The sequence below is a fragment of the Atractosteus spatula genome (assembly GCF_055471065.1).
Source record: "Atractosteus spatula isolate fAtrSpa1 chromosome 10 unlocalized genomic scaffold, fAtrSpa1.hap1 SUPER_10_unloc_1, whole genome shotgun sequence".
Classification (NCBI taxonomy): domain Eukaryota; kingdom Metazoa; phylum Chordata; class Actinopteri; order Semionotiformes; family Lepisosteidae; genus Atractosteus; species Atractosteus spatula.
This window is the reverse complement of record NW_028296612.1, coordinates 4117280-4130401: the sequence shown is the minus strand read 5'-3', so window position 1 is coordinate 4130401 and position 13122 is coordinate 4117280. Positions and strand designations below refer to the sequence as shown.

At 49.9% G+C, this 13122-nt stretch overlaps 1 protein-coding gene across 1 annotated transcript; it reads right to left on the bottom strand.

Moving 5' to 3' along the window:
• Nucleotides 1-294: 294 nt before the first annotated feature.
• LOC148813517 (uncharacterized) lies at nt 295-9672 on the bottom strand (the record flags this gene model as incomplete). Its single annotated transcript, XM_088908044.1, has 5 exons — nt 295-3236; nt 3574-3858; nt 3950-4228; nt 5611-5943; nt 9573-9672. Coding segments are annotated over 5 exons (1272 nt in total), but the record flags the coding sequence as incomplete, so codon positions are not given.
• Between the last annotated feature and the right edge of the window lie 3450 nt (nt 9673-13122).

Genomic DNA, 13122 nt, shown 5'->3' with positions numbered 1-13122 from the left:
TCGGAGTACACCTATCGTCACTCCCTCACGGTTTCAATAGTATCTACAGTTTATGTGCAAACAGCAGTGTTGTACAGTAAGACACTCGGTACTGCGGGTTACGCATGCAGTAGACAGTAGTGACAGGTCTGGGCTGAATCTGGTCCACAAGTAAGCAGGCTGCCTAATGTGCTTTCCCTAGAATGAGGTTTCCGATAACTCCTGCAGGCTTGTGTCCGTGCTGCAGAGGGTCTTGAGTCCAGTGGGTCTGCTGTACTCTCTTTATCGAGGAGGAATATCAAAGGAACACTCCACACTGACCAAATTCTTTTATTAGTTATCACAAAACAAGTCAAAGCCGTCATTTGCAGACAAAATCACACACGGTTGTAGTATAAAAACGGTGTATAAAAACATTGTCGTAGATAAAAAAAAACATACAGCAAACCACAGTGCCAAACAGTGCGTTTGGAAACCTCATCAAAACTGAAAATGAACCATAAAAAAGCTGCTACAGGTCAATTAGAAACGCGCTTAATGACCAAACTGTTCTGTCTCAGCTCCTGGAAATTAGTGATTCGAATCGTCCATCCTAGAAGCCGAAAACTAACACTTTAAGGTAACTCCTGGTCGATGATAGTGATCAGATACGAACAGCGGCGGTTTCATAGAAAAGTAGGTAAAAAAATCACTTCCAACTGAAATACAGAACCTAACGCCCAAGGAAATGTAAAACCCCCAATCATTTCCTTGACTCACTCGAGACAGAAATAAAATGATTTACCGTTCTGATTTTGCGATGCCCCACTCGCTCACACATACCGAGTAAAAAAAGTAAATTAGTCAACATTTCTGTACATCACTGTGCACTTGATTGAGTTTCAGTCCCTTTGGGACTGAAGACTGTGAGGCCCAGTGAATACTGGGAAGTGTAGTTCTTCAATTCTACTGACCTCTGCCCCTTTGGGACTGAAGACTTGTGAGGCCCAGTGAATGCTGGGAAGTGTAGTTCTTTAATTCTACTGACCTCTGCCCCTTTGGGACTGAAGACTTGTGAGCCCCAGTGAATACTGGGAAGTGTAGTTCTTTAATGTTATTGTCCTCTGCCCCTTTGGGACTGAAGACTGTGAGGCCCAGTGAATACTGGGAAGTGTAGTTCTTTAATTCTACTGATCTCTGCCCCTTTGCGACTGAAGACTTGTGAGGCCCAGTGAATACTGGGAAGTGTAGTTCTTTAATTCTACTGATCTCTGCCCCTTTGCGACTGAAGACTTGTGATGCCCAGTGTATGCTGGGAAGTGTAGTTCTTTAATGTTATTGTCCTCTGCCCCTTTGGGACTGAAGACTGTGAGGCCCAGTGAATACTGGGAAGTGTAGTTCTTTAATTCTACTGATCTCTGCCCCTTTGGGACTGAAGACTGTGAGGCCCAGTGAATACTGGGAAGTGTAGTTCTTTAATTCTACTGATCTCTGCCCCTTTGCGACTGAAGACTTGTGAGGCCCAGTGTATGCTGGGAAGTGTAGTTCTTTAATGTTATTGTCCTCTGCCCCTTTGGGACTGAAGACTGTGAGGCCCAGTGAATACTGGGAAGTGTAGTTCTTTAATTCTACTGATCTCTGCCCCTTTGGGACTGAAGACTTGAGGCCCAGTGTATGCTGGGAAGTGTAGTTCTTTAATGTTATTGTCCTCTGCCCCTTTGGGACTGAAGACTGTGAGGCCCAGTGAATGCTGGGAATTGTAGTTCTTTAATACTACTAACCTTTGCCCAAATGGGGCTGAAAACTTGATATAGTCGCATTGCTGGCACTGACACTGACAACGTGACGGAGGAATAAGAGCTGCCTGTCGTGGGTTTTTAGAGCTGCCCAGCAGCGCTACGGACCTCTACAATAAATAGTCTTGTATAAAAACATAGTGCACCTGTTTTTAAGAAAGGTAGCCAAAACTAAAATAAAAAAATCCCCAATACAAAACCCCAACCCCATGAGCAACACTCAGTCTCTAGTACGTTAGACATCTGTTCTGAGCAAGAGCACCTTGCGGCAGTTCAGAGCAATTAAACGGTCAAGGTTAAATCAGTTACAAACACAGTAAAAACACATTTCAGGCGGGCAGCTGCGTCAGCAGGCCTAGTCTGCAAAGGAACAAGTGAGAGGTTTCTTCCCTGCCGGAAAGAGGAGAGAGAAAAACCGCAACGTTTCGGCTCTGAAGCCTCCTTCGGGTGTGAAGATCACAGCCGAAACGTTGAGTTTTCTCTCTTCTTTTTCAAGCAGGGAAGAAACCTCTCACTTGTTCCTTTGTTAAAAAACAAACAAACATTTGTTCATTAAAAAAACTCAGTGCAGAACAATACAAAAAAAGAATAAAAAACGCACCTACAGTAGTCTCACCCGATATGTAAAGAGCTGACTACAGTGGTGTGACTACAGTTCCCCTTGAGAAGACCAGACAAGATCCTTGAGTCAGGATGTAGGATCACCGTGTAGAATGACTGGATCTTCACTGGGAACAGCAGGGTGTCCTCTGGGAATGGCTGGATCTTCACTGGGAACAGCAGGGTATCCGCTGGGAATGGATGGATCTTCACTGGGAACAGCAGGGTATCCGCTGGGAATGGCTGGATCTTCACTGGGAACAGCAGGGTATCCGCTGGGAATGGCTGGATCTTCACTGGGAACAGCAGGGTATCCGCTGGGAATGGCTGGATCTTCACTGGGAACAGCAGGGTGTCCGTCTGGAATGGCTGGATCTTCACTGGGAACAGCAGGGTATCCGCTGGGAATGGCTGGATCTTCACTGGGAACAGCAGGGAATGGCTGGATCTTCACTGGGAACAGCAGGGTGTCCGTTGGGAATGGCTGGATCTTCACTGGGAACAGCAGGGAATGGCTGGATCTTCACTGGGAACAGCAGGGTATCCGCTGGGAATGGCTGGATCTTCACTGGGAACAGCAGGGTGTCCATTGGGAATGGCTGGATCTTCACTGGGAACAGCAGGGTGTCCGTCGGGAATGGCTGGATCTCCCTGCACCCCCGCTCTCAGTGGGGCCCCCCGGTGGTCCTGCCAGGCTGTGGGACAGTGCTGGTGAGGAGGGCTGGTCAGCGTCTCGTCCTCCCTCTCCTCTCCAGGCGCCGTACTGCCCACTGCCCCCGAGTCTCCCCCTCTTACCCCAGATCACAGCCGCCAGGGCCAGGACACAGGCGCCAGCGAGGCCAGTGGCCACTGCACTGACCACACGGCTCCGGGTACGAGGGGCTGTTGGCGAGGGAGAGACAGACACAGCGTCACTGGGGCACGACACCTACAATCCTACAGACTGCACCCCGATACCCCTGGGGCCCAACACCTGGAATCCCACAGACCACACCCCAACACCCCTGGGGCACAACACCTGGAATCCTACAGACTGCACCCCAAATACTCCTAGGGCGCAACACCTGGAATCCTACAGACTGCACCCCAACACCCATGAGGTACAATATCTGGCATTCCGGACAGACTGAACCCTAACATCTCTTGGACTCAACATCTTCCACAGGCTGCATTAACACAACCCTGATCAGAGCTGATCAGAAGAACTGAAGATCCTCACCCTCCACAGTGATGATCACAGTGCTGATGGTGTTTCCCTGAAGGTCCCTCACTGTGTAGCTCCCCTGATCAGACGCCCTCAGCTCCTGCAGTCTGAGCTCCTGATTGTCCACTGACACTCTGTCTCTGTACTGGGGGACACAGCTGGCTGTGCTGCTCTGGACAGAACACACTGAGGTCCAGTCTCCTGAGCCTGCAGGGTCAAACAGCACCTCCACCGGCTCTCCAGTGAGCAGGGGGACAGACAGAGAGGCTCCAGCCTGCAGGGTGACATTGTCTCTGTGAGCTGGAAGACAATCAGGACAGAGAGCGACATAAGAACCCCCCTCTGTCAGGAGTGGAGACCCCTCTAGTCCCCCTGCTGTAGACCTGCTCACCCTCCACAGAGACGATCACAGTGCTGATGGTGTTTCCCTGAAGGTCCCTCACTGTGTAGCTCCCCTGATCAGCTGGTGTGAGGGAGCGCAGTGTCAGAGAGCCGTCCTGCACCCACACTCTCTGCTCGTACCCGGGGCCGGGGAGCCCTGTGCTGTTCAGTAAGACTCTGGGAGACTGGGCAGATCCTCCAGGGTCAAACAGCACCTCCACTGGAGCAGCAGTGTGGAGCAGGAGAGTCAGATTGTCTCCAGGCAGCAGGGTGAGGACTTCTGAATGAGCTGAGAGAGAAGGACACAAATCCCTTTGGTTAAAATTCTCTTTTGCTATGCCCTACCATTCAGTTGTCTGATCGTACGTAGCGTGTTCGAAATCTCTCATGACACAAGGAGCACTTCTCCAGATGTGACTCACTCTGGAGAGTTTGTCTGCACACGGATCTGCCCCATCGGCTCCAAGCTCTCTTGCTCTTCTGTCCTGTCTCTGTGTTCCTGAGGCAGACTATCTACAACTTACGGACAGTGAGTTCTCAGCTCTCCGTGCCCAGTGGATTAAACACCAGCCAGGAGAGCAGCCCGTCATAATGTAATTTCCTGTGCCTCTATGACCTTTGACCCCTGTGCATCCTGGGAGCTGAAGGCAGAGACGGTGTTCTTGAAATAACACAGAGGAAACACAGTCATTTGCGTTAGTGCTCTAGGACTGCATTGTTTCACATGACTTTCAATCTCAGTTTTAATCCAGTGCAGGGCCGCAGGTGAGCTGGAGTCTATCCCAGCAAGCAACAGGCAGGGTTCACCCTGGACAGGACACCAGTCCATCACAGGACACACACACACTCACACACCCTGGACAGGACACCAGTCCATCACAGGACACACACACACACACTCACACACCCTGGACAGGACACCAGTCCATCACAGGACACACACACACACACTCACACACTCTGGACAGGACACCAGTCCATCACAGGACACACTCACACACTCACACACCCTGGACAGGACACCAGTCCATCACAGGACACACACACACACACTCACACACTCTGGACAGGACACCAGTCCATCACAGGACACACTCACACACACACACACACTCTGGACAGGACACCAGTCCATCACAGGACACACTCACACACACACACACACACACACACACACACACACACCCTGGACAGGACACCAGTCCATCACAGGACACACACACACACTCACACACCCTGGACAGGACACCAGTCCATCACAGGACACACACACACACTCACACACCCTGGACAGGATGCCAGTCCATCACAGGACACACACACCCTGGACAGGACACCAGTCCGTCACAGGACACACACAGACACACCAGAGCCAGTTTTCCCAGAAGGAAAGTGACCCACCAGCATGTCTTTGGACTGTGGGAGGAAACCCACATGAACACTGGGAGAACATGCAGACTCCACACAGACAGCAGCCCAGTCCGGCACTGAACCCAGGGCCCCATGCTGTGCCACCTTCTGATTGAGCTGAGAGAGAAGGACAGAAGTCCCTCTGATAAAGACAATAATGACCTACATGTGTGTGATCAAATGACTCCCTTTCTTCCTGTTTTGTTTCACAAACTTCCTGGGACTTTCTGTTCTGGTAGAAAAGAAATTCCCACCACTTACCCGTGATGATGAGATGGACACTTCCCAGAAATTTCAGCCGATCTTCCTCGTGTTCGTACTGACACTCGTAGACGTCTTCGTCAGAGAAGGAGGCGCGATGAAGAGTCAGGGAGAAGTTTCCTCGTCTGATCGTCTCTCTGGACACCTCAGCTCTGTTCTCGAACCCGGGGCCGGTGTGGAGTCTCCCATTGTTGTACTCACACACACGTCTGTCCTCTGTCTGCCACAGGAGGAAGAGATGATCTTCTGGGGTCCCTCTGTAGGCTGATCCGTCACAGGGCAGAGAGACTGAACCCCCAAATCTCACCGACACCGAGACAGGATCTGAGCACACTGAGACAGACAGCAACACAACTAAATTACACCCTGGAGAGAGACACAGCAACACAACTGGACACCCCATCACAGACACGCACTGGAGAGAGAGACACAGTGACACAACTAGACACCCCCTCACAGACACACACTGGAGAGAGAGACACAACTAGACACCCCCTCACAGACACACACTGGAGAGAGAGAGACACAGCAACACAACTAGACACCCCCTCACAGACACACACTGGAGAGAGAGACACAACTAGACACCCCCTCACAGACACACACTGGAGAGAGAGAGACACAGCAACACAACTAGACACCCCCTCACAGACACACACTGGAGAGAGAGACACAGCAACACAACTAGACACCCCCTCACAGACATACACTGGAGAGAGAGACACAGCAACACAACTAGACACCCCCTCACAGACACACACTGGAGAGAGAGACACAGCAACACAACTAGACACCCCCTCACAGACACACACTGGAGAGAGAGAGACACAGCAACACAACTAGACACCCCCTCACAGACACCCCCTGGAGAGAGAGAGACACAGCAACACAACTAGACACCCCCTCACAGACACACACTGGAGAGAGAGAGACACAGCAACACAACTAGACACCCCCTCACAGACACACACTGGAGAGAGAGAGACACAGCAACACAACTAGACACCCCATCACAGACACACACTGGAGAGAGACACAGCAACACAACTAGACACCCCCTCACAGAAACACACTGGAGAGAGACAAAGCAACACAACTAGACACCCCCTCACAGACACACACTGGAGAGAGATACAGCAACACAACTAGACACCCCCTCACAGACACACATTGGAGAGAGAGACACAACTAGACACCCCCTCACAGACACACACTGGAGAGAGAGACACAGCAACACAACTAAATTACACCCTCATAAACACAATGGGGAGAGACACAGCAACACAAGAACACAGCTAGACATCACACTCATAAACAGACGATAGAGAGACAGAACACAAACAGACAACACCATCATAATCACACGAGAGAGAGAGGCAACACCACCACAAGACAACACACTTGCAAACAGCTATCAGAGGCAAGAGACAGCAACACAACTCTCATAAACACACAGTAGAGTGATAAACAGCAACAAAACTAGACAACAGGGTGTGTTGGTCAGTATTGGATGTCTGCAGGTTGAATATATAGTGCTTTTTAAATTTGCTCCCATATGAGGAAGGGAATAATTCGAATGAATGGCCTACTGTAGCTCTCACCCCCATTGAAGAAGATCCCAGTGAAGACAGCCCAGAGCATCATACTGGGACTCTGCAGAGAGACACAGCACAGCAAATACAGAAACAGTCGCTATAACAAGGAACACATGAAGAAGACCCACTGACTTTTAGAACAGGCTCAATCATAGATCAGGCATTTCAGAAACAGCAGGGCTGTCCAGTCCTGGTCCTGGAGGGGTCAGTGTGTGTGTGTGTCTGCAGAGTCTCCAGGGGTCTTTAAAGCAGGGCTGTCCAGTCCTGGTCCTGGAGGGGTCAGTGTGTGTGTGTCTGCAGAGTCTCCAGGGGTCTTTAAGGCAGGGTTGTCCAGTCCTGGTCCTGGAGGGGTCAGTGTGTGTGTGTCTGCAGAGTCTCCAGGGGTCTTTAAAGCAGGGCTGTCCAGTCCTGGTCCTGGAGGGGTCAGTGTGTGTGTGTGTCTGCAGAGTCTCCAGGGGTCTTTAAAGCAGGGCTGTCCAGTCCTGGTCCTGGAGGGGTCAGTGTGTGTGTCTGCAGAGCCTCCAGGGGTCTTTAAAGCAGGGCTGTCCAGTCCTGGTCCTGGAGGGGTCAGTGTCTGTGTGTCTGCAGAGTCTCCAGGGGTCTTTAAAGCAGGGCTGTCCAGTCCTGGTCCTGGAGGGGTCAGTGTGTGTGTGTCTGCAGAGTCTCCAGGGGTCTTTAAAGCAGGGCTGTCCAGTCCTGGTCCTGGAGGGGTCAGTGTGTGTGTGTGTCTGCAGAGTCTCCAGGGGTCTTTAAAGCAGGGCTGTCCAGTCCTGGTCCTGGAGGGGTCAGTGTGTGTGTGTCTGCAGAGTCTCCAGGGGTCTTTAAAGCAGGGCTGTCCAGTCCTGGTCCTGGAGGGGTCAGTGTGTGTGTGTGTCTGCAGAGTCTCCAGGGGTCTTTAAAGCAGGGCTGTCCAGTCCTGGTCCTGGAGGGGTCAGTGTGTGTGTGTCTGCAGAGTCTCCAGGGGTCTTTAAAGCAGGGCTGTCCAGTCCCAGTCCTGGAGGGGTCAGTGTGTGTGTGTCTGCAGAGTCTCCAGGGGTCTTTAAAGCAGGGCTGTCCAGTCCTGGTCCTGGAGGGGTCAGTGTGTGTGTCTGCAGAGCCTCCAGGGGTCTTTAAAGCAGGGCTGTCCAGTCCTGGTCCTGGAGGGGTCAGTGTGTGTGTGTCTGCAGAGTCTCCAGGGGTCTTTAAAGCAGGGCTGTCCAGTCCTGGTCCTGGAGGGGTCAGTGTGTGTGTGTCTGCAGAGTCTCCAGGGGTCTTTAAAGCAGGGCTGTCCAGTCCTGGTCCTGGAGGGGTCAGTGTGTGTGTGTCTACAGAGTCTCCAGGGGTCTTTAAACCTGCAGCACTAGAAGACCTGGGAGAAGCTGTGAAACTGTAACTAGAATCTGCCTGAACTCGTTACACCAGAAATCTAAATCCCGGATTTTGTAAACGAGACACCTGCCGCGGTCTCTGCCGGAGACGAAAACAAGCCGGTCTCGATGAAGGACGAGACCGCGGCAGCAACAACTGACGCTCCTGATATTTTCACATGTCAAACGTCAGAGAGAAAGACCTCTATAAGAACACGGAGGCCAGGCTCGCCAGCACGTGGTCTTTCACACGATGCCCCCCAGTGGCTGTAAATGTTATTACCATGTGAGTTTTGAATTTCAGATTTGGGTGGGTTGAAAAAGCTCTTTGTCTTTGTTCCGCAATGAAATCGCGTGGAATTGCAACCGGGGGTCGCCGCCGTGGGCACTGGGTGGCCGCAGCTTCAGGCGTGTCCCAGGGGCCCCGAGGAAACGCACCCACTTTCACGCGTGGCTCACGCGTGGCTCAGGCGGGGATCACTGGCGATCGGAACCGCGTGGCCGTTCAACGTGGTTCAGGCAGAAGGCCAAACGAAACAGCGCCAGCCTGCACAGGGTCTTATTTTCAATCCAATTCAAGGTGCTTTATGAACACATTTATTATACAACCCGTGTTGCCAAAGCAAATAAAAAATAAAATGAACATGAAACAAAACTAAAAACACAATAAAAGCTACAGACATATAACAGACATTTACAACAAAGACATATCATACAATATTTACCTATACTGTAGACAGATGGAGCATTACTGAGAGACAGACTCACTGCTCCTCAGGCTGGGACAGGAGATCACACACTGGGCTGCCAGTTCAGCTGAGTTCCCTCCCCCCTCTCCCAGTAGGATCGGGACCCGTTGGGATTCTGGCAGGTGTGGGAACTCTGGGACGAGATTTCTGAATTCGGGGCAGAATGTTTCTCTAATCCCAGAGTATCTCTCTAGCAGTCACAGTTTTCTCTCTGTCTCTCTCTACAGCTGCGGGTTCGTGAGACACGCACACACACACCCCCAAACACTCACCTGCCAGGATCACGCAGCTCCTTCTCCACCCCACCCGAGCGCCCACTCCCGCACAGATACCCCTCCAGCGGGCCGTGTGTGTCCGGCGCAGGAACAGAAACACGTTTCAGCGCGCCTCCTGCGGCCCACGAGGAACTAAGACTGAGGGAGTTTCCCTATGTCTGGCCGTTAAGATATTTATAGATCATCCGCACTCTCTCTCTCTCTCTCACTCTCTCTCTCTCTCTCACTCTCTCACTAGACTCTTTCGTTCTGACGAGGCGGGAGGGAAATGAAAATATGAGGAAATGAAATCCGGATCAGAAAGCGGGGAAAAAGCGCTGACGGAGCACCTGTGGGCGGAGGGGAGAGAGAGAGAGACACATCTCCCGGTCCCTGGATTCACTGGACTGCGGGAGGAAACCGGAGCACCCTCCCGGAAGGAGCCCACTCGAACATGCAGTGAGAACATGCAGACTCCACACAGAGAGCACCCCGTGTCTAGGGCCCCAGTAACCCAGCAACCCCTGCACTGCTACTGTTACTCCTGCTGCTGCAGTTCATTGATCTATTTCCATACTGCCTGTAGCAGAAGAGAGACACAGCCAGACTGCAGTCAGACTGCTGAACAGCCAGCCTGCGGCTCCTTCAGCTCATCCCCCGTCCTGGCTACACGGACACAGCGCTGTCACTGTACTGGGCACAACTGCACCACTGGGACACCATGGACTGCACACACCCCGGACACATCGCAGCTCTGTGTAGACTGACCCCTGTCTGAGCTTCTCTTGTTCCATTTCTACCGCACTGTTATCTGTTATTACAGTCTGTCACCTTATTTTTGTAACTTGGAGCTCGCAGAAAAGACATTTAGCTGCCAGCAACCACTGCGGCACGCTGTCTTGCTGTGCCTTTGATAAATAAACTTGATTGATTGACTGTTTTTCCACTATGAATATTATTCAGTATTTATACAGGTTTGAATACCGTGTGGTGGAGAAAATAAGCACGTATGTATTATTTTCTTGTTGTTTCTCACTACGGCTGCTCCTACAGAGGCTTATTTGAATGTTTACAGTTTGAAAAAGGGCGATTTGACACTTTTTTTTTACTTTTCTTGCACTTTTCCGTGTTTCCTCACAAGTTACTTGAGTTCTTACGAGAGAAGGGTTTCAAAACATGCGCGCTATAGGGGGGGCGGGTTTAAGGTTCTGATTGGTCAGAAGTCGCTGTTAATGACAGAGACCTCAACCTATCAGAGGAGCTGTTCCCACAGCCGGGCTATTTGAACCGGTGGGAGGGGTGAGTCGCCATCTTGGCTGCAACTTGTGTTCAAGCGGACAGGTGCTTCACCTGTACTGCAATCAAAGGCGTTTTCATGCAGCTCAGCAAACATTTGCTTTTGCCGGAAAGCCGATAGATTATCGACGTGCTTTGTCATCTTTTAAACTGTTCTAAACGAGAGGTGAATGTTTTTAATGGGAAAGAAATGTTCGTTTGCTGTGTGTTGATGTATCTGGTTACAGAGCACAGTTCTGAGGAGTTGGGCTCGTCTGGTGTTGTGTGATGTGTAGTCTCTGGTGTGGCGTTTTGTGGTTTTTGCGGGTAAAAATATTTAACTTTCCGTTGGGCAGTTTGTATCTGAAGTGTTTTGGCGAACGCTGCGCTGTTGACTCGTTTATTATACAATAGTTGCACTGCGGTGAGAACAAACATTATGTTCGTCTTTAGTAAGTTATTGGACCTCACCTGCGCTTGCCATATTTTGAAAAACAGTTAATTTATTTGGAAACTGAGAAGTGTAGCGTTGTCAGCAAATACACACGTGTTGTCGGATGTGTGTACTATGTGCTGTACAGTGTGTGTCTGTACTTCTTGACAAAGCGATGGGCACTTTCTGATGTTTGAGCTTGGGTCCGTGTTATAAACAACATCCATTTTTTTTTGGTTCAGTTTAAATTTGTATGTCTTGGATAGACTAGGGCTTTAATATTACCGGTCAAAGATAATTACATGCTACAAGTAAAGTATTTCTGTTATGTAAAATGACATTTTCAACCCTGGATATAACGACACCGACCCACAAAAACCACGCAATGCTTTTATAATAGAAAATATTTGTTTGCAGCATTAATTAGCAACAGATGCCCCCAGCTGCTCTTAAAGTCATCATTAATAAAGGCCCGAACTTGACCAGGTGCATCACGTTTACTGCAATAAAAAGCGTTTTTCTCCAAGGTAAGGGGAAAAAGTTATGTAACTTCACAAACATTTGCTTTTGTCATTGCGTTTTGCTGGAAAAACCATAAATTATCACCGTGCTTCATCGTCTTTTAAACTTCTCAACGCGAGGTGAATATTTGTAATGGGGAAAAAAAGGATCATTTGCTTTTTGCTGATTGGTTACAAAGCACAGTTCTGAGAAGTTGAGGTTGTCTCGTGTTTTGTGATGTATAGTCTGTGGTGTTGCTGTGGTTTAGCGGGTGTGTGTGTGTATATATATATTATTCACCCGTTGTGCAGTTTCTGTCTGACTTGCTTTTGTCAGCGTTGCACTGTTGACTCGTTTATTACAAAATAGTTTCACTGCTGGAAAAACAAACAAAACATTAAATAGCGGAAGATGCACACAGCTGCTCTTAAAGTCATCAATAAAACAGGGCTGTGACATTATTTCTTTCAAAGACCGTGTTGGTGTTATCCGTGCTGGCCTAATGTATATAGTTCATTATATAAAAACAACCGGAAGATGAAAGCAGTCGATTATTTTACTTGTGTTGTGTTTGTAAATCCTTTCATTGTTAAATAAAAAAACATGTATTCGGAGGCTGCTACATTACACCCTCTCTCAAAACAACAAACAGGTTCTTCTGATACACATTAACATGAGAGTGTAGCTGAGACAGAGGGACTGTTCTCAGTTCTGTTTCTGTCTTGAGTCATTTTCACTCCACAGCTTCTCCCTGAAAACTGAGTCCTGCTGGTTTGTTGTACAGGCTTGTCTTGTAAATCAACACCTAGGCTGTAGATGTGTGCTGTTTCTTATTACTTCATAGGAAAATCTCATCATTTGCAATATAGTGGAGTATGTTTGCTAGCAAGACATCAACAATTTTCAGTCAGAACCAGTGTTTTCTGTACACCTGGTGGAGTTTTGCACGAATGTCGGTTATTGTGCGAGACGTCGGTGTGAAATGGCGAGTGTGGAGTGACCAGGGCAGGTTGGGGTTCTAGTGATGGATGGGGGTGCACCTGCAGGCAGTGGGCTGGTGAGGACTGTGTCTGTGGGCTCATGTGGTCGTGTCTGTGGACGGGTGTCTCAGAGGGGCCTTCCAGCAGGTTCTCAGGAAGCTCTTCAGGAAGAGAGCCGGCAGAGGTCTGGAGTGGATCTCCTGGACTCGCCCCCTGACCGGTCTGCTCCCAGTCCTGGCCTGGACTCTGGGATTCGCTGTGGGAGGTGAGTCTTGGGTCAGGAGTCGATGCTCACTCACACACTGAGAGACAGACAGGCGCCACGCCAACCCTGCTCCACCTACACACAAACACACACAGAGTCCTACACAATTGCAAA